The 27529-nt window shown below is 36.8% G+C and overlaps 1 protein-coding gene across 1 annotated transcript in view; it reads right to left on the minus strand.

Moving 5' to 3' along the window:
- The window catches only part of CTNNA3 (catenin alpha 3), a 1844203-nt gene that overhangs the window by 52098 nt on the left and 1764576 nt on the right, over nt 1-27529 (minus strand). The window contains exon 18 of the mRNA XM_061163003.1: nt 12406-12540. Coding sequence (XP_061018986.1) covers nt 12406-12540 — 135 coding nt within the window. The remainder of the gene's footprint in view (nt 1-12405; nt 12541-27529) is intronic.

Consider the following 27529-nt stretch of genomic DNA (forward strand, 5'->3'; position numbering starts at 1 on the left):
TATTAACTAATACTATGATTACTGCTACTACTACTACCACCAGTTAATATTTAATGATAATATTTAATAATATATATATATATATTATTGATCCTAAGACCTTACAAAGTACTTTATTTTCCTCCTGGAAGTATTTATCAGCCACTAAGTAACATTTCTAGCCTTTCCTTTCCTGGTATAGAGATGTTGGAGGATTCACATTGAGATTTGAGAAAGTACATAAACCCTTGTTCTGAGTAACTATGTAAATAAAAGCTCTCTAATAACTTAAATCAAACTTAAATGTGAGAACAAAGTGAAAACTTCACTGTAAGTCACTGAGAATTGGGAAGTGTTTTTTTATGGCAGGAGAATGTAACCTAAGTTGACTAACTCAGTGCAGTTGACTAGAAAAGCATTAAGTTTCTATTTTTCAAGTATAGATATTCTTTTCTGTGCTGTGATGCAGAACCTGAGGCAAGACTAAAAAAATTATTTATTTTTGTGCAGAAGGGGCACGAATTTGTATTCTACATGTGCTTGAAAACATACATAAATTTCCTAAAACATTCACAAAAGGATGTCAGTTTTGTCATTAGCAATATCATACATGTGAGCATGCACATGTATACACACATATACACAAACATAGTTCAATGTTTGCAGTGTATGAGGGATATCTAAACAACATGTGTCCTTCTGGAAAAACCACAGAGCCTTTTCATAAAATTCAGCGATAAATTGCCTGTGACCCAGGGCTTGATCAAAGCCCTTCCTGCAATATTTAATATTGCAAAGAGATAATTAATGCACTTGTTGTCCTTGGATTGTCAGAGCATTATTTTTGTCATCAGCTACATCATCAGAAAGCAGCATTTCTAGATCACATTTTCATAACTCCCTACAGAAAAGCTTTGACTAAATTCAAGTTTAATGTTTAACTTTAGGTTTTTTGAGGGTCAATGTAAGAAATGTCTATTTGAACATCTGTCTTTTATGGACCCCTAGGTTAGGACATCATTTATTGTGTTATCAATTGTTATTCAAATAGTGAACAAACACAATAAATTTATTTTTAAAATTTAAAGTCTGATAGCCTTTTTCCTCTCTCTCTGAAGAAATTTCTATGTTGCTTATCATAAAGCAATGAAAACTATATTATATAGTTATTTATTTCCAGTTTAATATACTCAACAAGAGCCATTTACTCAGAAGCTTGGTAATACACTTTTTTTGTTGTTTTCTTAAAAAAAATATTCTTAATGGTCTAAGTTTTAGCATCTAATTCTTATATATTTTTTGATTTATGAAACAAGTAAAATTTTTCAGAAGCAAGAAAATTCACAAATAGAATTCATAAATTCTATTTGTGAATCAGCATTTCCTAAAATTAACCTTTCTTTCTTTTTTGCCTGTCTTTTCATTCCAACTGAATTCTTTGAGAACTTTGGATTATTGACTGATCTCCATATTGTTTCAGGGCAGCAAAGTGAGAATAAATGTGTATTCTACATTTACAAATGCAAAGGGACACAAAGAGCTCTGTAACCTGAAGCTGGATTCACATTTTCACTCCCTTCACTTAGGAACCATGTGACATTTGCAAGTTTGCAAGTTTACTTTCAGCGTTGTTGAGAGGATAAGAGAATATATACAATTGTGTCAGTAAAAGTGTGTCTTCAGCAAATTCTCCTATCATCTCTTTTCTTTTTCTAAAGAAAGGGACAGTAAAGGACACAGTGATGCTATCACGTGTCTTCAGAGTAGGTACCTACAGAGAGCTTGAAAGGAATTTATGCAGGTGGTTTACTGAAGGTCTGTTTTCAGGAAAAGGGTAGGAAAGAAAGAGGAATAGGGTGGGTGAGGGTAGAACTAAATAAGAACATGACTAGTCTCAACCAGAGGCCTGCTTTGGCCTGACTGCATAGTGAGCTGTGAAATGCATAGCAGAACTGACTCCACCTTGAGGCGAGGAGCCTGGCCTTTTGTTTCCTCTTCTCAAGTCAGTCACTGGCTCCAGACTTCCAGGCATGCAGGCATGGGGGTACATAACCACCCAGAGTGATTCCTGTTTGACTGAGAACAATTATCCAGAGAGGCGAGAAGCTGTGAGCTGTCAGTAGCCAGCACTTGTGGCAGCTGGAAGATGGGAAAATGACCACATAAGGGGATCCTAGCAGGAGTAATGGCATCAATAGCAACACTATCAGTTTTCTCTTAATTCTTACCTTCCCTTAAACCAATAGTCCTCACCCAGAGACAATTTTGCCTTTGGCAGTGTCTGAAGACACTTTTGGTTATCACAACTGAGTGAGGGGGTGGGGGTGGTTGTTGGTATCTAGTGGGCAGAGTGCCAGGATACTGCTAAATATTTCACAGCACACAGGACAATCCCCCAGAGAAACAATTGTTGTTTAGTTGCTTAGTCATGTCCTACTCTTTTGCAACCCCATGGACTATAGCCCGCTGAGCACCTCTCTCCACGGGATTCTCCAGGCAAGAATACTGCATTGGGTTGCCAGTTATCCAGGGGATCTTCCCAGCCCAGGGATTGAACTTGAGGCTTCTGCATTGGCAGGCAGATTCTTTACCACTGAGCCACCAGGGAAATTCTAGAATAAATAATCCAGAATAATCCAGACCCAAATCCCAAATGCCAAAAGTGCCAAATAAGAAATCCTGGAATAATCAGAAACATAGAAGTCAATATGTAATATTTACTACTAACAATTATTGATTTACTATCAGTATTAATATTATTCAGACTTTAGTAATCAAAAGGGGAAAATGTGGGGTTGTATTGATTTTGCACACATATACACAAACACATCCTCACAGGAGATTTTTATTTTCTGAATATAACTACTATTCATAATTCGCAACAATAAGCAAAAATGCAGCATGAGGTGAGACAGACTTAAACCGCTTCCACAAATGCCATCCATACTGCCTTGCGTGTTTTTTTGTGTTTTTTTTTCCCACATCTCTTTCGGTTTTGTCTTTGTCTATTTCTTTCTGCCCATGCCTTTATGGGTTTTGACACCAATACTTTGTTGTCCTAGAATCTTTTGCTCCTTGAATTTTTCTCCCCACTCTCCCCGCCTTTTGTTTTTCTGCGCTTTTTTCTCCCTGGCTTGCAGATAAACTCAGGATGAGCTGAACATCAGGATGTTTGCATCCAATTCTGTTCTTTTCCTTCAGCTGCACTTTGTCTAATGGGGAATTTGGCACCATCCTAGAGCTGTCAAATCCATCATGCACACTTTCATGTCCTCTCTTCCCACCTCTTTGAAGTTCTGTGTTTCAGGTTGTTTAGCATAAAAGAGAAATAATGAATTCCCTCTCTTCTCTAAGGATTGTTAACAATTAACAAGCTAATTTTTTTTCCTATATCAAAAATAGTCTTTTCCATTAAGTTTCATATTCTTCAAATATTTTCCTTTTTAATAATATCTAACTATCTGACATACAGTAAGAACATGGAAATAATTATGAGAAGTAATTAACAATAAAGACTCTCACATTACATTTATATTTTTCTTTCTTTCCCCACTCTACTTCTTTTCCTGTTGCCTCCTGTTAGCGTCTCATGTTAAAGGTGAAGGTGAAAAGTGTGCTATGATTAGGCTTTCTAAAGAATATGGGATCATTAAATTATTATGTTTATAAATAATACTCTGTTCTAGTCAGCGTTTTCTACATCTTTCAATTAAGATTATTCTTTATCTCTTGACATCCACAGCAACTCTCCCTGCTGAGTATTCAAAGACCACCTCCTGTCATTCTGGCCCTGACCCCACTGGGAGGCTGAAGAGCTTACTTTCAGTAGTGATGGAGAAAAGAACATAAGTGAGATTCTGGTCCTGACTCTGTTGTTAGATACCATCATGCACTGAGACAAGTCATTGAAAGTCCTCGACCTATTTCATAGTTTGTAAAATTGATTTGAATTAGATAGTCATAACATGAATAGATTATTTCTAAGATTCCTTCAAGTGCTATTACATATATCTGGATGCATTTGGAATACACTAACCAAGAAATATACAACCAAGAAAATCTAACCCATTCTGATATCAGCTCACCAAAACACCAAGAGAATTTCACAGTCTATGTTATTACAATGCAAGGGGAAAGGAAAAAGAAAGAGAAAACAACAACCCCATACCCTTTCTAGTTTTTAAAATATATTCTTTTGGGAGTCTGGGATTGGCAGGTCATACTGTGCTGCGCTAAGTTGCTCAGTTATGTCTGACTCTCTGTGACCCCATGTTCTGGAGCCCGCCAGGCTCCTCTGTCCATGGGGTTCTCCAGGCAAGAATATACGAGTGGGTTGTCATGCCCTCCTCCGGGGGATCATCCCAACCCAGAGATCGAACCCATGCTTCCAGTGCATTGTAGGCAAATTCGTTACCGCTGAGCCACCGCGGAAGACCTTGACATGTAAAACTGGTATATTTAAGACAGATAACCAATAAGGACCTACTGTATAATACAGGGAATATGGTTCAATATTCTGTAGTAACCTAAGTGGGAAAAGAATTTTTAAAAATAGATACATATATTTGTATATGTATGACTGAAAATTAAAAAAAAAACAAAAAACAAAAAACCTTTGCGTTGCTGTTGGTTGTGGTTTAGTCACTAAGATGTGTTCGACTCTTGCGACCCCATTGACTGTAACCTGCCAGGCTCCTCTGTCCATGGAATTCTCCAGGCAAGAATATTGAAGTGAGTTGCCATTTATTTCTCCAGGGGATCTTCCTGACTCAGGATTTGAATCCAGGTCTCCTGCATTGCAGACAGATAATTAACTGACTGAGTTTTGAGGGAAGCCCATCAATAGTTTTAACTTTCAGGAATTTGGGGAGTTTGCAGTTTGTTTTTAATGCTAGATAGGCAAATGGAAATAATAGACCTTAGGAGGCTTCCCCTTAGGTTTTAGACTTAGTGACTAAACCACCAAATCTATTGGCAGTGTCTTCTTTCTTCTCTTTACTTTTTTCTCCTTGCTTTCTCCTTATACCTCTCTGCTTCATTTCTTTCATCTCTCCTCATTCCACTTCATACATCTCCTAGTCCTTTTTTAAAATCTCTAAATCCTTCGATTGGTTTTCCAAATCTTTTCATTTTTCCAATTTTCTTGATGACTACCAAAGACTGCAGTGGTTTCAGAAAGCTCCTTAACTAATTCCCTTCATGTCTTAACATGGTGAGCACATTAACCTACTAAGTCATTCTGACTGTACTTCATTGCCAGAGTTCTGTAGGCCTAGTGCTCTTTCGGTCAATAAATGTATTGCTGCTCTTCCCTACCATTCCTTGTTGAATGCACACTGTCCCTTGATTTCAACTAAAGTTAAATTGCTATTGTTTGGCAAATTTTTCCATCTTGCTGACCTTTCCCCCCTGACTGATTAGTTTTATTATTTATCCAATTTTTAAACTGTGTCTTTGGCACACCTGCCTCTGGGTTGAGAGCACAATTAAACACATTAAGGGAAATTCACAAAACACGGTAATTATGTGATTAATCAGTTCTGGGTAATATAACAAATTGCTAGCCTAGAAGCATAACACTTAGAGAAAGGGTAATTTTAAGAATTTAAAACCATTTGAATTATTAGACTTTTTCTTTTGAATTTTACATACGTATATATACATATACATAAATATGTGTGCTGGGATATGAAGGTATTTATTTCTTCATAGCAAGACTCCTTTCACAAAGTAAAACAGCTTCCCCACTTGGCACCATGCTTGAGGACTCTAGAGAAACAACTGATGGAGAATTTATGGGAATGCCCTTAGGTAACCTAAGTACATTTTAATCTTCTTAGAGTTATATTTATAATGTATTCCTAATTAGTACATTAATAAGTCAAAGAGGCTATAGAAAATGATCTGCAACAGTACATTTAATTACATGGTTTCATTGTGTTTTGCTATCATTTTTTTTTCAATTAAGCTTTTATATACCCCTCCTCTTTTTTGTGAGAGAGGATAGCCATAGGAAGGCTACATTGGCTTCATTTTCATGTGACTGAAGGATAAAATGAAGCTGTCAGTTTCCATAATCCATGCAATGTCCTGAAGCTCAGCTCTGGTAGAAAAATATCTAGCATACATCCGGTAGTATATCTGATTATTACCTCAAACACTGCTGGAGAACCTAGTATAAGTTTCCATCTTTTCTCTCTCAGTATTCAGTCCACTATGGCCTAAGTTTTGCTTTCATCTTATTAAATATGTTTTAGAAAAGATGTAAAGATATCTTATAAATGTGAAAGCCAGTATGCACTTTGAGGTTCAGTTAACTTGAATTTTCTATGTTTGTAGGCATTGACTACTGTATCATCAAGCATTGAAAAATATTCATGGACTTTAAAGGAGAAAATATATTAAAAAACAGGTAATTAGAAAACATATGGGTATTGCTGTGATTTTGGTCATCACACAGGGTATGGTATATAACTGGTAGTTGTCACCCAATATCTGTTCTCTTGGCATAGAAACAAAACTCTGATTTAGTTGGAGGAAGCAATGTGCCTAGATTAAAACACACAGAAACAAACAAATTTTACAATTTACAGTGTCCTTTGCAGTTCCACATAGCCATATCACTAAAGTTTTGCCAATAATATGTAAGAGAAGGCATTTGGAAGAGACCTAAAAAAAAAAGATGTAAGGAAGGTTTGCTTCTGTTTCTCTTCATTTTTACTGTCTGGAATATAAACGCCATAGCTAGAGTTAGAGAAGGCATATTTTGATCCTGATAAAAATGAAAACCAGAAGCCAAGTATAATAAAGTAGAAAGACGTAAGTGCTCAATTCCCAGATGACTGTGAAATTAACATTTAGGACTGCCCATTCTGATTTTTTTTTTTAATGGAGATAGTAAAATCCCAAATCCTTTAAACTGCCACAATCAAATCTCTGTATCTGATACAGGCACACCAGAATCACATGTTGAGGAAAAACATTCTTTCTGGATCTTTGTCTCAGCTATGTTTGGTCTTACTCAGCATACTTCCACTGGCTGATTTATCCTTCATACCTCTCTCCTCAGTTCCAGAACCATATGCCCAACTTCTAGACTTTTCTCTCCTGAGATCTCTTACTCACTTATGACTAAGACACTTGTGACTAAAGACTGAATGAGCTGCCTTACCCTTCTTGGTCTGCTCTTTTTTCTATATATAGTTTTAGGCTAATGATGCCGCTTTTAACTAGGAAAACTACCAAATCTTAAAAGATTGGAGGTAAATCTTAATTCCTCCTACTTCATCCTTGATACTCAATAGATTACTGATTCTAATCATTTCTGCCTCAGAATTTTTTCTTGCAAAGAAAACTTTTCTCCACTCTCACTAATATTGCCTTAATTCAAGTTCTCACTGTTAATGATCTTGAAGTATTTTAAAACATCTGAATAATCTTTTATCTTCCAGTTCCTCATCTTTCCATCTATCACCACCCTATCAGAATAATGATGTAGCATACACACACATAGAAGCACATATACACAGGAATATTACTCATCAGTACAAAATATTGAAATTCAGTCATTTGCAAAAATGTGAATGGACCAACAAGGGTATTATGCTTAGTAAAATAAGTCAGATAGAGAAGGCAAATACTGTATGCTATTACTTATGTGTAGAATCTAAAAAAAAAGAAAGAAAAAATAAATATAGCATAAAGAAATAGACTCATAAAGACCAAACTAGAGGTTACCACTGGGGAAAGTGGAGGGGGTAGGAGCAAGATGGGGGTAAGGTGTTGAGAGGTACATACTACTGCATATAAAATTAATAAAATTCAAGAGGCTTCCCAGGGTAATAGAAATAAAAACAAACAAATGGGACCTAATCAAATGTACATGATGTTGTACAGCAAAGGAAATGATAAAAGACAACCTATGGAATGGGAGAAAATATTTGCTAATAATGAAACCAAAATTGTTTAATTTCCAAAATATACAAACAGCTCATACAACATAAAAACAAACAACCTAATCAAAAAATGGGCAGAAGATCTAAAACACATTTCTCCAAAGAAGACACAAAGATGGACAGTAGACACATAAAAAAAATGCTCAATGTCACTAAGTATTAAAGAAATGCAAGTCAAAACTACAAGGTACCACCTGACACTGATTAGAATGGCACTTAATGACACTTTATCAAGAAGTCCACAAATACCAATGCTGGAGAGGTTATGGAGAAAAGGAAACCCTTCTACATTGTTGGTGGGAATATAAACTGGTACAGTCACTATGGAAAACAGTCTGGTGGTTCTTCAGAAAACTAAAAACAGAAGTACCTTATGATCCAGTAATCCTATTCCTGGCCATATACCTGGACAAAACTGAAACTCAAAGACACATGCACTCCAATGTTCACTGAGGCACTATTTCATTGAGTCACTTAGTTTTACAGTGGAAATTAGTACAAAATTATAAATCAACTATGCTTCAGTTGAAAAAATGCAAGAATTATTGTGCAGCACATGGCAATATAACCGTTATTCTATAATAACTTTAAATAAGTTTAAACAAGAACATTGAACCACTCTGTTATACACCTGAAATGAATATAACATTGTAAATCAACTGTACTTTAATAGAAAATAAAAGGTCAGGGGTTATTTTTTAAAAAGGTAGCTTCAAATAATACATGTATTTGTTTATATCCATCTCAAACTTCAACTTTTTCAATTACTCTTAGTTGCCTACACAATAAAGTTAAAATGCTATTAGTAATCCTGAAACAGCCTCAGTTTCTTTTAAAGCTCCTCTTCTATTTCCCATCCCTCATAACATATGCCAACAGTACCAAGTACAATTGTTTCTAATCAGTTTAGATTGTTTGCTATTTCCATATAAAACCTCATCTTTCCCTTTTTCTATCTTTGTACTTCAGCTGTTCTATCTACCGCAATCCTTCCTTTTCCTCTCCTTTTCTCCTAATTATACAGTTGGTTTATTTTTCGCCTGTTTCTTTTGCTTTTTACCTATTAATGAAGGACCAAATGAGAGTTGAACCACTTTTTGGAGCTGTCCCTTGTTCACTCACCACATCAGTGGAATTAATTATTCCTTCACCTCTTACCATGTGCTTTTGTGTATTTAACCATCATATGGTATATTACATCTTTGTATATTTAGGTGTATCATATATTCCTTGATAGCTCAGTTGGTAAAGAATGCCTGCAATGCAGGAGACCCCAGTTTGATTCCTGGGTTGGGAAGATCCACTGGAGAAGTGATGGGCTACCCCAACTCCAGTATTCTTGGGTTTCCCTTGTGGCTCAGCTGGTAAAGAGTCCGCTTACAATGAGGGAGACCTGGGTTCAATCCCTGGGTTGGCAAGAGCCCCTGGACAAGGGAAAGGCTACCTACTCCAGTATTCTGGCCTAGAGAATTCCATGGACTATACAGTCCAGGGGGTCACAAAGAGTAGGACACAACTAAGTGACTTTCACTTTCATTATGTACCTTAATTTTGCACATGTTTGATCATCTTGAAGGAGGCATGATATATTCATCTTTGCATCTTGCAACGTTCTCAGATGCCTGGTACCGAGAAGATGCTCAATTCATTGTTGGGGTTTTGGACAAACTACACTTTGGTGTCCTTAGAAATGAATGTGTAACTTCAGGATAAATGCTTGAAATACTAATAAGAATCATTAGAAAACAAATTTAATTAAATAGACTATTATGAGAATTATTTCAAATTCTTTATGTTATGAATTTACCTTTTTTATCCTAAACCATAATATTCCAGATCCAGAAGACACAGTGTATTCACTCCAGAAATGCATTCTATACACTCCAGTAATACACTTTTTAACTAAATATATTTGTTAAAAGTAATGTTTCATAAACCTGATTTTGGAATGCAAACTTTGAAGGGTATAGTTTTGAATACCAAATATCTGTAATTTTTAATGGATTTCCCTGCTTTAGAGTCATGCTTATTACTTTTCAAAAGACCTCAAAGAGAAACAATGACTTAGATTAGGGCTGCTCAATTTAAAGAAGAAAGAAGACAAAATGAGAACTCAGGGTCACTGAGAAAATAAAGCAACTGGGCTTTGGCATACACAAATTAAAGGAATTTTAAAAGTTTTCCAGAACCTACCTGCAAGCAGATGGCAGTAAAACACGTAAAAAGGTGCATGACATGCTCCCTTTCTTCAGGTTTACTTTTTCTAATGGAAAATTTTGGGTGCAGTGAAGACAAAATAGAATTGCATTTGCAATGCTATTCCTCATTTTATATAATGACTCAGCTTTTAAATTGTAAATCATGATTCTAAATGACTCATGCCTAATCTATCTGTAAAATATACAAAGTTCATGAATTTGAATCATACCAACTCAATTTGTACATCTGGAGGAAATTATATTTGGTGGAACAATTAATGGTAATACATTTTAACATAATGTATAAGCTGAACTTCTGTCATTATTTTTGAAATCTTAGTTTTAGACAACATGTAGAAATACATATATAATTGGAAAACAAATTTCATATGGATTTAGACCTTGTGAATGATGGTGAGTGAATGAAATTGAAAAAAGTAAACAGAAGACAGGCTTGGGTCTAAAATACAGTTTTTAACACTTAAAGTACTATAATGTTAAGTGAGAAAATAAAGACTGAGTGCCTAGTAATCTAAAATAAAAATACACTTTTATGTGTATACATGTATACACATGCTGTATACATACATACATACATATATATAGTCATGCATGTATTCATAAACACACATTTCTGTGTTGACAGACAGTGAAAAATGGCAACCCACTCAGGTATTCTCACCTGGAGAATCCCATGGACAGAGGAGCCTGGGGGACTATAGTCCATGGGGTCGCAAAGAGTAAGATACGACTGAAGCAGCTGAGCATGCAGACAGTGACTACTTAAAATGCATTTTCCTTTGAAGAGTGACAAAGTACCGATACAACACAGGCTACGTTGGTTGGTGTTACTGTTCTTGCAAAATTTGAATATCAAGGAAATTAATTTTTTATCTCTAATAATTACTTAGACATAATTTCCAAATTATTCACTTTTGATTTTTGGTCTTTAGTTTATCATAGATTTAAGCATGTCCACCTGAACAGAGGCTGCATAGACATTTGAAGGTAAACTGCAGTTCTGGTATTCACTAATATAAACCTAATGGACTTTTTTTCAAGTGGGGCATTGTACTTGCACAGTTTTTTAGTTCCTTGACCAGGTATTGAACCTGGGCCTTTGGCACTGAAAGCACAAATTCCTAACTGCTGGACCAACAGAAAATCACCTTTGCTTTTGTTTATGCTGCTATGTTTTTTTTTTTTTTTTGTAATGTTAGTTTAGGAACTTACCTCATGGTCCAGTGGCTAAGACTCCACACTCCCAATGCAGGGGGTCTGGATCTGATTCCTGGTCAAGGAACTAGATCCCACATGCCGCAGCTAAGAGTTCGAATGCCACACCTAAAGATCCCACCTGCTGCAACTAAGACCCGGTGCAGCCATATAAATAAACATTTAAAAACTAAGTGTTAGCTCATTGGGGGAAAGTCCAAAGTCAGGCTAGAGAGCTCCTAGATGTACATATTTTTATTTATGCTGTTATAATTTTAAAAAATCTGTCCTCATGAATTTAAGTTCCTAGAAGGTTTATGATGTTTTGCTTTAACTTAAATTTATAATCTTGGTCCATGTCCTTCTCAAAGTCACTGATAACTGAATCAAATATAGATATCAAATGTTATTTTATTGCCATCCTCACTCTAAAAAAATTATCTACCGTTATTAAAAGATAAGTAGAAGAGGTAGACATTATTTTCACCATGGTCATTTTAGAGCAGTTTGAAACTCAGGTTCACTAAATAGTCTATGAAAGTTTCTCTAAATCTGTTTATGTTCTACCATACTTCAGCATCACAATTACATATGAGATAACAGTTTTAAGACCTGAATTTCTATGATATAAAAATGAATGATGGAAAAATGAATATTACTTAACAGTGAGAAAGCAATTATTTCATGGATCTGCAATTCTACAGGCACTTATTTTTTTTTATAAAAATTAAAGGATTCAATTCCGAGTTGCATCCGTATACTTTCTGAAATCTGGATACCATGCTCTAAATTAACATTCAATCCTTATACAAGTGGCTTCCAGAATCTGATTCATTCTAAAATCTTCTAGGTAAATAAAGAGAAGCTGTACTGACTTAACAGTTCTTTAAGCAATCTGACATGATTTCTTGCTATTCCAGTTTCATGAAAGTTTATATACTCCAGCTGAATTTCTTCTAACCTACACGACCCTATAAGAATTGCTGGGGTAAGGTGGGTTGTAGCTGCTGTTTCAAGCATATTTCACATGAGATGTGTAAGTGTGGTGCAGTACTCACCGCTGACATAATAAGCTCTCCCCCCAGGTTCTGAATCTCAGCTTTAACTTGACTGCAGATCTTCAGCTGGTGAGAGTAGAACTTAATCTGTTCCAGGTAGGCCAACAAGTCCTGCTTGCACGATGGATCCGGGCACTAAATATGTGTAAGAGATAAAGTGAAAATATCAAAACAAAGAATTGGATCAAAATGAGCAAACACTGAGACTACATTTAAGTACCTTTAAGGCACCAACTTTATTTTCATTGAGTCCCAATGCTTAGACCAAACCCATGTAGATTTTGATATGCTTTCCCCATTAGCAGAGTTTATTCATGTTCCAACCTTAATTACTTCAGCATGCTAAGTCACTTCACTCGTGTCCAACTCTTTGTGACCCCAAGGACTATAGCCTGCCAGGCTCCTCTGTCTATGGGATTCTCCACACAAGAATGCTGGAGTGGGTTGCCATGCCCTCCTCTACTTCAGCATGGTTAGAAGAAATAGTACAGAAATTTCCAGACATGAAAAGGTACATAAAAATAATTGCTTTTAATTTATCATACTGTTAGAAGCTTTTAAAGTTCATTTTTAGGTAAATCTAAAGAAGTATTTAAAATGCAATGATTCCTTTCTTCTAAAGTTGCTATCAGAATACTCCTTGGGACTCATAGCTCTGCATTGTCTGTCCTGTGTAATTAATATTTACATGGGCATTAAAAAACATCTGTAACAGGACACATATTATGTCTTATTACTTTCAGAATTTAATGTTCTAATGTTCTTAGACCAAAGAAATAATTTCAATAGTAGCTAACAGTTATAGATCTACTTGGAGACAAGAATCAAGCAGCATACATGTTTTAGAGATGTATTACTTTACCAAAAACAGTCTCCTACTTTATGTCATCTTCCATAAGGAATTTCCTGGAGTAGAGCTTAATCACAACACAATAAATATCTGTGGCCAGTGTTTAATCTTTGTGTTCTTTCTCCTATACAAGTAGAATAGTTTTTTAAATATCCTCAATAACTTAATTTCACTTTAAATATAATACATATTCATAAGGTATGGAAATATGAACAGTAATTTATATGCAAAGATATTCACTACAGCATTACTTACAATAGGAAAATTTAGAAATAAATGCTCTATAATAGTGAAAAGATTAAATTAGGATACATAGCTATATAATATGATATTATATAGTTTAAAAAATAATATTTTCAAAGGAAAATGTTTTTAGAAAGTGAAAAAGCTCAGTATTTAAAATTTCACATGCCCTATCAATCAAACTGTTTAAAAACTGTTTTTATGTTTGTGTGTAAAACAAAGTGGGAAATACATATGTGAATGTGAAAATGGTAAATAAAAATGGTATCAGTATTTTTCACTTTCTTCATACTTTACATATCTTAATATTTATATTCTTAAAATATATTGATGCTAGTCACTCAGTCATGTGAAACTCTTTGTGACCCCATAGACTGTAGCCTCCTCTGTCCATGGAATTCTCCAGGCAAGAATACTGGAGTGGGTTGCAATTCCATTCTCCAGGGGATTTTCCCAACCTAGGGATTGAACTCAGGTCTCCTGCACTGCAGGCAGAATCTTTACTGCTTGAGCCACCAGGGAAGCCCGTAAAGCATATTACTTCTATAATAATAAAATGTTATTACTGAAAAGGTTTTTAATCTAATAACCAAAAATAAAAATTGAAAAGTAAAATGAAAGACAAGACAGCATTTCAGGCATTTCTGCTTTTGCATAGTAATTCATAAACTAGAGTATTACTGAAACATTTCTGAGAATTTTATTCTCCTTTATATTTGCTAAGTAGACTAGTCTACATAGCTCCAAAATATGTTGACAACATGAGAACATGTGACCTTTAAGTAAAAGTTATTCAACAAAGGTAGCAAAGTTATAAATTCTACTGCAGAAATACTATCAATATTTAGATAGGAATGGACAGATAAGTGAATTTATGTGTACATGGTACCCAGTCAGAGAGACAATCAGATAAGATGATAGAGAAAACTTGAATTAAGGGTGTTTCTCAAGTTCTAAGGTCTTCCCTGGCTCAGCAGTAAGGAATCTGCCTGCAATGCAGGAGCCACAAGAGACAGGGGTTCAATCCCTGTATCAGGAAGATCCTCTGGAGAAGGAAGTGGCTACCACTCCAGTATCCTTGCCTGGAGAATCCCATTGACAGGGGAGCCTAGCAGGCTACAGTCCACAGGGTGGCAAAGAGTCAGGAGCAAGACTGAAGCAACCTCACTCAAAAAAGGAGGAAGTAAACAAACAGAACCTCGTTTCACCAGGACCCAGGAGAAAGGAGCAGGACCCCACAAGAGGCTGACCCAGACTTGCCCGTGAGTGTCCAGGAGTCTCCGGCAGAGGTGTGGGTCAGCAGTGGCCGGCTGCAGGGTCACATACACCATGAGTGTAGCAGTGTATGCATGGGACCTTTTGAAGGAGGTCACCATCCTCTTCATTACCCTCACCATAGTTTGGCCTCAGGCCAAATAACAGAGAGGGAACACAGCCCCACCCCTCAACAGAAAATTGGATTAAAGATTTACTGAGCATGGCCCTCCCATCAAAACAAGACCTAGTTTCACCCATAGTCAGACTCTTCCATCAGGAAGCTTCCATAAGCCTCCTATCCATCTCCATCAGAGGGCAGACACTGAAAACAACAATCACAGAAAACTAACCAATCTGATCTCATGGACCACTGCCTTGCCTAACTCAATGAAACTAGGAGCCATGCCAAGACATGTACGGCCACCCAAGACAAACAGATCATGGTGGAGAGTTGTGACAAAACATGGTCCACTGGAGAAGGAAATGGCAAACCATTTCAGTATTCTTGCCTTGAGAACCTCATGAACAGTATGAAAAGGCAAAAAGATATGACACTGAAAGATGAATTTCACAGGTTGGTAAGTGCCAAATATGTTACTGGAAAAGAGTGGAGAAATAACTACATAAAGAATGAAGAGATGGAGTCAAAGCAAAAAAAAACAAAACAAAAACACCCAGTTGTGGATGTGACCAGTGATGGAAGTAAAGTCCAATGCTGTAAAGAGCAATATTGCATAGGAATCTGGAATGTTAATTCCATGAATCAAGGCAAACTGGAAGTGGTCAAACAGGCGATGGCAAGCGTGAACATCAACATTTTAGGAATAAGTGAACTAAAATGGACTGGAATGGGTGATTTTAACTCAGATGACCATTACATCTAATACTATGGGCAAGGATCCCTTAGAAGAAATGGAGTAGCCATCATAGTCAACAAGAGTTCTTGGATGCGATCTCAAAAACGACAGAATGATCTCTGTTTGTTTCCAAGGTAAACCATTCAATATCAAAGTAATCCAAGTCTATGCCCTGATAATAATGTTGAAGAAGCTGAAGTTGAATGGCTCTATGAAGACCTACAAGACCTTCTAGAACTAATACCCAAAAAAGATGTCCTTTTCATTATAGGGCACTGGAATGCAAAAGTAGGAAGTCAAAAAATACCTGGTGTAATGGGCAAATTTGGCCTTGGAGTACAGAATGAGGCAGGGCAAAGGCTAACAGAGTGTTGCCAAGAGAAGGCACTGATCATAGCAAACACCTCGTCCAATAACACAAAAAAAATTCTACACATGGATATCACCAGATGGTCAATACTGAAGTCAGACTGACTATATTCTTTGGAGCTAAAGATGGAGAGTTCAGTTCAATTCAGTCGTGTCTGAATCTTTGCAACTTCGTGGACTACAGCACACCATGCCTCCCTGTCCATCACCAACTCCCAGAGTTTACTCAAACTCATGTCCATTGAGTTGAAGATGCCATCCAACCATCTCATCCTCTGTTGTCCCTTTCTCCTCCCGCCTTCTATCTTTCCCAGCATCAAGGTCTTTTCAAATGAGTCAGTACTTTGCATCAGGTGGTCAAAGTATTGGAGCATCAGCTTCAACGTCAGTCCTTCGAATGAATATTCAGGACTGATTTCCTTTAGGATACATTGGTTTGATCTCCTTGAGGTCTAAGGGACTCTCAAGAGTCTTCTCCAAACCACAGTTCAAAAGCATCATTTCTTCTGCACTCAACTTTCTCTATAGTCCAACTCTCACATCCATACATGATTACTAGAAAAACCATAGCCTTGACTAGACGGACCTTTGTTGGCCAAGTAATGCAAAAAGTACAAAAAGGCAAAATGCTTGTCTGAATAGGCCTAACAAATAGCGAGAAAAGAAGAGAAGTGAAAGGCAAAGGAGAACAGGAAACATATACCCATTTGTAATCCAGAGTTCCAAAGAATAGGAAGGAGAGGTATGAAAGCCTTTCTCAGTGATCAATACAAAGAAATAGAGGAAAACAATAGAATAGGAAAGATGAGAGATCTCTTCAAGAGAATTAGAGATACCAAGGGAAATTGTCATGCAAAGATGGGCACAATAAAGGACAGAAATGGTATGGACCTAACAGAAGCAGAAGATACTAAGAAGAGGTGGCAAGAATACACAGAAGAACTCTGCAAAAAAGATCTTCACAATGCAAATAATCATGATGCTGTGATCACTCACCTAGAGCCAGACATCCTGGAATGTGAAGTCAAGTTGGCCTTAGGAAGCATCACTATGAACCAAGCTAGTGGAGGTGACGGAATTCAGGCTGAGCTATTTCAAATCCTAAAAGATGATGCTGTGAAAGTGCTGCACTCAATATGCCAGCAAATTTGGAAAACTCAGCAGTGGCTATGGGACTGGAAAAGGTCAGTTTTCATTCAAATCCCAAAGAAAAGAAATGCCAAAGAATGCTCAAACTACCACACAATTGCATTCATCTCACACGCTAGCAAAGTTATGGTCAAAATTCTCCAAGCCAGGCTTCAACAATGTGTGAACTATGAACTTCCAGATGTTCAAGCTGGATTTAGAAAAGACAGAGGAACCAGAGATCAAACTGCCAACATCCATTGGATCATCAAAAACGTGAGAGAGTTCCAGAAAAACATCTACATCTGCTTTATTGACTATGCCAAAGCCTCTGACTGTGTGGATCACAACAAGCTGTGGAAAATTCTGAAAGAGATGGCAATATCAGACACCTGACCTGGCTCCTAAGAAATCTTCATGCAGGTCAAGAAGCAACAGTTAGAACTGGACATAGAACAACAGACTGGTTCCAAATCGGGAAAGGAGGTCGTCAAGGCTGTATATTGTCACCCTGCTTATTTAACTTATATGCATTGTGCATCTTGAAAAATGCTGGGCTGGAGGAAGCATAAGCTGGAATCAAGATTGCCAGGAAAAATATCAATAACCTCAGATATGCAGATGACACCACCCTTATGGCAGAAAGTGAAGAAGAACTAAAGAGCCTCTTGATGAAAGTGAAAGACAAGAGTGAAAAAGTTGGCTTAAAGCTCAACATTCAGAAAACTAAGCTCATGACATCTGGTCCCATTACTTCATGGCAAATAGATGGGGAAACAGTGGAAATAGTGACAGACTTTTTTTTCGGAGGGGTGGGGTCCTGCAGATGGTGACTGCAGTCATGCAATAAAAGACTCTTACTCCTTGGAAGAAAAGCAATGACTAATCTAGACAGCTTATTAAAAAGCAGAGACATTGCTTTGCCAACAAAGGTCCATATAGTCAAAGATATGATTTTTCCAGTATCATGTATGGATGTGAGAGTTGGATTATAAAGAAAGCTGAGTGCCGAAGAATTGATGCTTTTGAACTGTGGTGTTGGAGAAGACTCTTGAGAATCCCTTGGACTGCAAGGAGATCAAATCAGCTAATACTAAGGAAATCAGTCCTGAATATTCATTGGAAGGATGATGCTGAAACTGAAACTTTAATACTCTGGTCACCAGATGCAAAGTACTGACTCTTTTGAAAAGACCCTGATGCTGGGAAAGACTGAAGGCAGGAGGAGAAGGGGACGACAGAGGATGAGATGGTTGGATGGCATCACTGATTCAACGGACATGAGTCTGAGTAAACTCTGGGAGTTGGTAATGGATAGGGAGGCCTGGCATGCTGCATTCCGTGTGTTCTCAAAGAGTCAGATATGACCAAATGACTGAAGTAAACTGAAAGGATAATCCCACAGTTTTCATAAGGAGGATTAAATTGAAACTAAGTAAAAAGAAAGAGGAGACCAATGTAAAGGAGAAGGACAGAGAGAGGGAGAGAAAGGGGATAGGGAAGGAAGAAAAGCAAGGGATTTCCCCAATTTCCAGATGAGAAATTAGAAAATTATAATAATTTTAGAAAGCATAATTTTCACAGGATGGAGGAGTTTATGGTAGAGCCAGTATTTGAATCCATATCTACTTGCTTTCAAATCTATTTTATTTTCAGTCACAGAACTTGAGAGAATTTGGAGTGAATTTTTTTCCCTTCAAATCACAGATTACTGTGGTTTACATGGTTTCAAGGAAAAATAAGTTTTGTGGTAACACTATGTCTATTTTGAAGTAAAGATTACTTAGATTTTTATTAAATTCAAAGATTAACTATCTAGAATTACCTATAACAATGAAAGGCAAGACAATTTATTTTTTTTACCGTGATAGGAAGTTGATCTTTATTAGGGGCTTCATGTGTGTGAAAGGCACAGGCACTGTGCCAGGTCCTTTACGTGTATAACACAGTATTCACAGCGCCACTTCACTTAGATCTAATTACTGTCATATTGTCATTTGCAAGACAGAGTGTATGACTCTGTAAAAAATTGAATTGAGTTTTCTCTGTTTCATTTACTATACAATGATCTCTTCTATATGAAATTCATTGTTCAAAACATTGTTTTGTCTATCCTGAGTAATAAAGGCTCTTGTCTATTCTTTGTTTTTATGGATGGACTCAAGAATAATCTTTGACACATACAGTGTTTTATTTGTCACACATTATTCCAGGTTCTTTATCTATATTAGCTCTCACACGACTTCATTATCTCCATTTACCAAAAGAGTGAAGTGAGGCATAGAGAAGTTAAGCTACTTGCCCAATTAATAACTGATGAAGCTGGTATCCAAACTCACATGATCTGGCCTCACTCCCTACTTGTAAGGTCTCCAAACAATATTAGTCTTCCTGCCAGTTTTATCTTATATAGTAAATAGTAAATTGTGACTCTGGTTTGTAAATTGGTTTCTAAAACTGACACTTTTACCTGTATATTGTAAATAGGATTATTGTGTACTTGTTCTTTAAAGACAAACACTATATAACTTCTGCCCTGGAGAAGGAAATGACAAGCCACTCCAGTATTCTTGACTGGAGAATTCCATGGACAGAGGAGCCTGGCCAGGCTACAGTCCATGGGGTCGCAAAGTGTTGGACACGACTGAGCGACTCTCACTCACTTACTTATATAACTTCTGATAAAATCAAACTTGCAAATTAATAGTTAGATTCTTAACTGATAATGCTGCAATCACCCAAGCTTAAGAAAAATCTACAGTTTCTCTTGAGAGACTGTCAAAGCCATGCTAGCAGAGTAATTCTGTTAAGGAAATAATGAGGCAAATGAGTAGAAAATTTGAACTTTTGAAATTAGAAGTTACTTGACTCTGATTTACCCTTCATTCCCAGAATTGATGAGAATCTTGGTTACACCTAAAGATAGTAGCCAGTTTTATAACTAAAGTATTAAAAAAAATGTAAATTCCGTACTATAAAATTTGTTTAAAAGTCTTCTTTTCTATTGACATTTGCAAAGTCTTTATGAGTCAGTTTTAGCAGCCTAGAGGCAGAATCAGGAGAATGAATCATCTCTACTTTAAGAACCTGTTGTTTTACTATTTGCCCAACCTCCATTATTAAAATCAAAGTATGTTTTCCCCACATTTTATATATTTGCATAAAACTAATTGCAAAAGTTTGGGACCTAGATGTGTAGAACATTCTTATCCTTTAGTTTAAAAAAAAAAACAAAAACTTTTTTTTTCCATAAAAATACTTGGAATACTGCTAGAGATTTTCAGGCAAATTGAGCGGTAGAATGTTATCATACACTTGGCTATTATTTCCCAGTTTATTAAGACAGGAGATGTTAACTAGGACAGCTGGTTTGTGTTTCAATGCACAGATTTTTTGTTTAAATTAATTTTTATAACCACCAGGACACTCACTACAGACAAGCAGATGATGTGTCAGTTTAAGTGGTTTTGTCACATTAAACTGACTTTCACTCTTCTAGTTAAGATGTTTTGTACCAGTACAGACTATATCATTTAGTAACAAGAGGAAAAAAGAATATTTATTACCTTTCAGTTTGAATTTTAAGGATGAATTAGCAAAATGAATACTCTTAAAGACCTTTACTCCATAAGTTTAGCCTTTTTTTTTTTTGCCCATAATAGAGTATAAACTTTATTTAAGACATATTTAAAATGATTTTTGAAATTACAGACAATAGTTTAAATTCTGCTAACTGGCAAAGTTTGTTAAGGGAAAGTATTAGGTGTCACTGTGAATTTCTAGAAGAGAAATTTTAAGCAATTAGTGATAGCAGAAGCACTTTGTGTCCATGACCTTTCTCTTTCCACAGGGCTCATTTCTCCACCTAGACTCCAGCCTAGAGGCTGTCTCATTTCACCTTCCTCAGAGTTGCAGATCATCAGTGATCCCATTTTTTCTGTACTTTTAATGTCTTCTTCTATCCTTGAATCTGTCAACATAAAGTCCCTCAAAACAAAATCCCTCCCTCAACACTGTAATTCCATCTTTCTCTCCTCGTAATCATGAACATGTTTGATTTTTTTTGTTTTTTCTTTTTTTAATTTTCAATGCTGCCCCTATTGGTGTTCTGAGTTTCCATTCTTGGGCATCTTTTCACCCTCAGTCTCTACTTGGATAACAGTATATGCTACTCTGGCTTCACCTATCACTTATAAAATAAACATGACTAAATCTCTATCATCCAGCCCTGTCTTCAGAAAATCCACGTACATGTTGTATTTACCCAGCCCATTTCACAGTCTTATCAACATTTCACTCTCAACACATATAGCGAAGAGCTGACTCATTTGAAGACTCTGAGGCTGGGAAAGATTAAGGGCAGGAGGAAAAGGGGACGACAGAAGATGAGATGGTTGGATGGCATCAGTGACTCAGTGGGCATGGGTTTGGGTAGATTCTGGGAGTTGGTGATGGACAGGGAGGCCTGGCGTGCTGCAATTCATGGGGTCGCAAAGAGTCAGACATGACTGAGCAACTGAACTGAACTGAACTTATTTAGACTTAAATGGTCTTGAGGTTAAGGCTGCTTCAAATCCATTTTTAGTTTCAACTTGGTTTGAGCATACAACCATTGAGAAAATGCTATCAACAAGATATATTTTGAACACTAATAACAATGAAAGACAAAGATGTTTCCCATCTTCATCAAATTCCTTTCCTTTAGAATTAATAGGTGTAAAGTTCTGGCATAACCTACTTTTAGCTTTCTTCTGACTTCCATGAGAAATTCTCAGGACTGACTTCCCTATGTATTAGATTACAACCCCAAAACTTCATGTCTGTCCCTGAAACCTGAAACTTGTCAACTCAAGTGCTACTTGGATAGAAATAAACTTACAAGAATGTTTTATCCTTTATAAATAATATGTATGTGGAAAGAATGGGGGAAAGATAATGCAGACAAATTTTGATTTTGGAGGAAATTTTGGTTAACTCAGCCAGTCCTTTGTAAGAAGAAACATTCCTCTTCTTTATTATTCTCCTTTTATACCCTATAGCTCCCTCCTCCTAGACCCTAAAACACCTTATTTTTGGTAGTTAGGGCTATAGTTTTGCATACATGAAATAAAACTTAATATATAATCACCTTCAAAGCATTTAAGAATTTGTTTTAATGAGAAAGCCTCTGCCTTCAATGCAGGAAACCCGGGTTTGATCCCTGGGTCAGGAAGAGCCCCTGGAGAAGGAATTGGCAATTGACTCCAGTTCTCTTGCTTGCAGAATTCCATGGGCTACAATCCATGGGGTCACAAAGAGTCGGACACGACTGAGTGACTTCATTCACTTTAATGAGAAAATTACGAAGATCTACTAAAAAACAGTAAAACAGCATGCCTTCTAACAGGAGACTATTACTTCAAGGGTGCAAAGAGATAAAATATTTCAGTATTTGTCTATTTCTGTTTAATCCTGAGAACTTGCTACGCATTCATTTTTATAAAGTAAAGGTTCATTAACTTGGAGAACAAATTGAGACATTAACTTTTCTGCTCAAAATAAATTTCAGACAAATAACAGTGTCAAAATACAAATACTGTCACAAGATGCATCTGGGAGTTTTATCCTTAACAGACATGTTAGAATGACATAATGAATGTTTCAGAAGTTTCTTTCCAGTGAGTTTTATTATATGTTTTAACTCTCAGAATATCAGTAGGAAACAATTCAAATCAGGCTAGTCACCAACAATATTTTGTCAAAATAACAACATAAATTATACTTGCAGATTGTTTTGTTCACAGGTGAGTGTATCAGGTATAATTTGCCTTGCAATTCTTAATTTTTTTTTAAATGTCACTTTCTTAAATTAGCATTGGTTTTCAATATATTTAACACTGAAAATTCATTTTAATTGTGCCTAGTTATGATTAGGTGGGAGTAATCAGTCAATAATCCGGATATCTTTGCATTGGAAAATATAGATTGAAGGAGTATTAGGTTTCAGACAGAACATTCAGGAGTTACAAAGTCCAGTTTTGTCCTCTTCCTGTGCAAAACACTTTAGCAGATGTTCATTTTTATTGTGTTTCCTGTTCATCACTTTTCTGTTTGTGATAGGTTTCTTTTGTAACTGAGATCTTTCAATGTATCATTCCTACCTTTACCCATTCATCTAATTTAGAGGCATTACCCAGTTCATCTAATTTAGAATATCTGCTAACATGATGAATTACAGTGAAGAGTCAAAGAACAGAAAAAGATATGTATCAATAGTTTGGAATCCTAGATTTCTAAGAAGGCTACTTCTTCAATTTGTCTTCCTCTTCATTCATGAGGAAAATGTTTAATAATTGTGATAAATAACAACATTCTGACCCTCAGGAATAATCTGGCTAATGGAGAGAGGATTTGTAACAGAGTTCTGTAAGAATTAAACACCATGGTCTTAGATGGCATATGCAATCTACTATAGCATCTCAACACAATTAGGGAGGCCTGGTGTGCTGCAGTCCATGGGGTGGCAAAGAGTTGAACACGACTGAGTGACTGAACTGAACAAATAAAACCCAAGAAAAGTTGGGTGATTGGAACAAGTAAGTCCATATGAAGCTTCTATATGCTAAAACAGAAGATTTTCATTCATCTCTTCCTAGTTATCTAATGGCAATACCAAAGTAGTAAGTTGCGTATGGTAATATACAATAACTAGTATAGGGGTATTGTGGGGTGGGTGAATGACAAACTGGAGAACAATAATAACAAGGAAGTTCTCACACTGTTGTGAAGGTACTAGGCCCCATATCAGACTTCTCAACCTGGGGATCCGGCAAAGGTACTATGAATCACCAGGGAATCTGACTTTGAAGGCAAACAGGATTTGATTACAGAACTTCCACAGAAAGGGGGGAAACAGAGACTGTTGGAGGGCACAAACAAAACCTTATGTGCACCAAGGACCAGGTTAAAGGAGCAGTGACACCAAAGGAGACTGAGTCAGACCTGCCTGTGAGTGTTTGAGGGTCTCCTGTCTCCTATGGAGGTGTGGGTTGGCAGTTGCCTGTCATGGGGACAGGGTCAATGGCAGCAGCAGTCCTGGGAGAAGCATGTTGGAGTAAATCCTCTTGGAGGTTGCCAATTGTCCTACCAGAGAGCCTGTAGACTTCAGGACTGGGTCACCTCAGATCAAATAACTAACAGGGAGGAAACACTGACCTACCTATCAGCAGATAAATGGATTAAAGATGTATTTAGCATGGCCCTACCCACCAGAGCAAGCCAGTCCCTCTCATCAAGAAGCTTAAACAAGCCTCTTATCCTCATCCATCAGAGGGTAGACAGAAGAAGCAAGAACTACAGTCCCACCACCTCCAGAACAAAAATCACAATTACAGAAAGCTAACCAAAATGATCACTTGGACCATAGCTGTGTGTAACTCAATGAAGCTATGAGCCTTGCCCTGCAGGGTCACCCAAGATGGACAGGTCATGGTGGAGAATTCTGACAAAATGCCATCCACTGGAGACGGGAATGGCAAACCACTTACGTAATTCTTGTATTGAAAACCCAATGAACAGTATAAAAAGGCAGAAAGATATGACACCAGAAGATGAGCCCTGCAGGATGGAAGGTGCCCACTACGTTACTGGGGAAGACTGGAAAAATAGCTCCAGAAAGAATGAAGTGACTGGCCCAAAGTAGAAACTATATATGTTTGGGCCAGTTTCATTTTATTCTATTAAGTTTCAAAGTTCATATGTAGAATATATATATATATATATATATATGTAGACTGGCTCCAAATAGGAAAAGGAGTACGTCAAGGTTGTATATTGTCACCCTGCTTATTTAACTTATATGCAGAGTACATCATGAGAAACGCTGGGCTGGAAGAAGCACAAGCTGGAATCAAGATTGCTGGGAGAAATATCAATAACCTCAGATATGCAGATGACACCACCCTTATGGCAGAGAGTGAAGAGGAACTAAAGAGCCTCTTGATGAAAGTGAAAGAGGAGAGTGAAAGAGTTGGCTTAAAGCTTAACATTCAGAAAACTAAGATTATGGCATCTGGTCCCATCACCTCATGGGAAATAGATGGGGAGACAGTGGACACAGTGTCAGACTTTATTTTTTTTGGCTCCAAAATCACTGCGGATGGTGACTGCAGCCATGAAATTAAAAGACGCTTACTCCTTAGAAGGAAAGTTATGACCAACCTAGATAGCATATTAAAAAGCAGAGACATTACTTTGCCAACAAAGGTCCGTCTGGTCAAGGCTATGGTTTTTCCAGTGGTCATGTATGGATGTGAGAGTTGAACTCTAAAGAAAGCTGAGCACCGAAAAATTGATGCTTTTGAAGTGTGGTGTTGGAAAAGACTCTCGAGATTCCCTTGAACTGCAAGGAGATCCAACCAGTTAATCCTAAAGGAGATCAGTCCTGGGTGTTCACTGGAAGAACTGATGCTGAAGCTGAAACTCCAATACTTTGGCCACCTCATGGGAAGAGTTGACTCATTGGAAAAGACCCTGATGCTGGGAGGGATGGGGGGCAGGAGGAGAAGGGGACAACAGAGGATGAGATGGCTGGATGGCATCACTGACTCGATGGGCATGAGTTTGAGTAAACTCCGGGAGTTGGTGATGGACAGGGATGCCTGGCGTGCTGCGATTCACGGGGTCGCAAAGAGTCGGACACGACTGAGCGACTGAACTGAACTGATATATATATATATATATATATATCACTAGTCCATGTTGGATGGAATTTGAAATTGATGAATGTTTGATCTTCTGACACTCTAGCAAATGCAGACTGTAATGTATCATAAAATTGTTAAAATTTTTTGAGCTATTAGATTGTTCAAAATTAAAAGCAAGCAATGTTCTGGCTTTCCTGGTGGCTCAATTGGTAAAGAATCTGTGTGCAATGCAGGAGGCCCAGGTTCAGTTCCTGGGTTGTGGAGAACCCCTGGAGAAGGGAATGGCAGCCCACTTCAGTACCCTTGCCTGGGGAATTCATGGACAGAGGAGCCTGGCGTGCTGTAAGCCATGGGGTCGCAAAGAGTCAGGCATGACTGAACAGCTAAGCACACACACCATGTTCCGGAAGATTTTTTTCATAATACCATTGACAATATAAAAATTACCTTGCTGATTTATGTTATTAACTTTTATTCCACAAACAATTTCAATAATTATTTTTTCTAAATTTTTGTTATTCTATCAAACAATATCTGAAGCATAATCATAACCTTCTCAGATAATCACTATAATGAGTCAGTTTCCTTTCTTTCAATTTTGTTTCTTTACAACCCTATTTATTTTGGTCCAAATTATATCATATGAAACTACTTTATTATATGAAATGGAAAAGGCCAGAGAGAGTCATCTATAATTCTTCATTAGTCAGTGACTGCTTCTTTAAGCTTCTTTTAAAATGTCAAAGTTATATGGAAGTGAGACAATACTTTTGCTTTCTTCCATGAAATTTGAATAATGCTAAAAAAAAATAGCATAATTTAATACAGTTATAACTTTATACAGCTACATAATTAAATACAGTAGTATCTACAAGGTGACCTAATCCAATTAAAAGGACTGTTTAAGAAAAAAACAACAACTTCAAAGTGAGACAATTATTTGAACTTTGAAAACTGTGCATTCTAAAATAAACAGAAGCACACTGATAAGAATCACTAAGTATTTAAAAAGTTATGAGAACAAATAAATCTGTTTAATATATTATAGTTTCATTTATTCTGCTACTATTAATACTTTATCTCATAAAAGTGAATGCAATGATTCTAAAATATAGAAACCATGGGCAGATCTGGGCTTCAGTCATTTATTCATAATAGATCTTGAATTATGTTACAATAGAGTTTGTTTTTAACTGTAAAGGCTGAATATTAAAAGGGTTAATAAAATGCTCACAATGCTTAAAGTAGCAAGATACTGAAAAACACATATACTACATATATGAATATGTATTTTCATGAATGCTTTAAAATATTTGTCTGTTATTATTTTTCTTTATTTTTCCTCCTTATATCCCAAAATATAGTATCTAAGATGAGAACATTCAAGTTCCAAGAAAAGGAGGATAAAAAGGATAAATAAGAAGAAGCAGCCCGATAAAGTTTCTCTTACAGTATATATGCAAGAAAAATATGAAATAGTTTCATATTAGAAAAGAAAAGTGCTTTTTTCACCAAAGGGGAATAAATATGTATTGTGCTGTGCTTAGTCACTCAGTTGTGTCTGACTTTGACCCTATGGACTGTAGCCCGCCAGGCTTCTCGTCCATGAGATTCTCCAGGCAAGAATACTGGAGTGGGTTGCCATGTCCTGCTCCAGGAGATCATCCCAACCCAGGAATCAAAACCAGGTCTCCCACACTGCAGGTGCATTCTTTACCATCTGAGCCACTAGGGAA

Source organism: Dama dama, chromosome 15 (genome assembly GCF_033118175.1).
Source record: "Dama dama isolate Ldn47 chromosome 15, ASM3311817v1, whole genome shotgun sequence".
In the NCBI taxonomy this organism is placed as follows: Eukaryota; Metazoa; Chordata; class Mammalia; order Artiodactyla; family Cervidae; genus Dama; species Dama dama.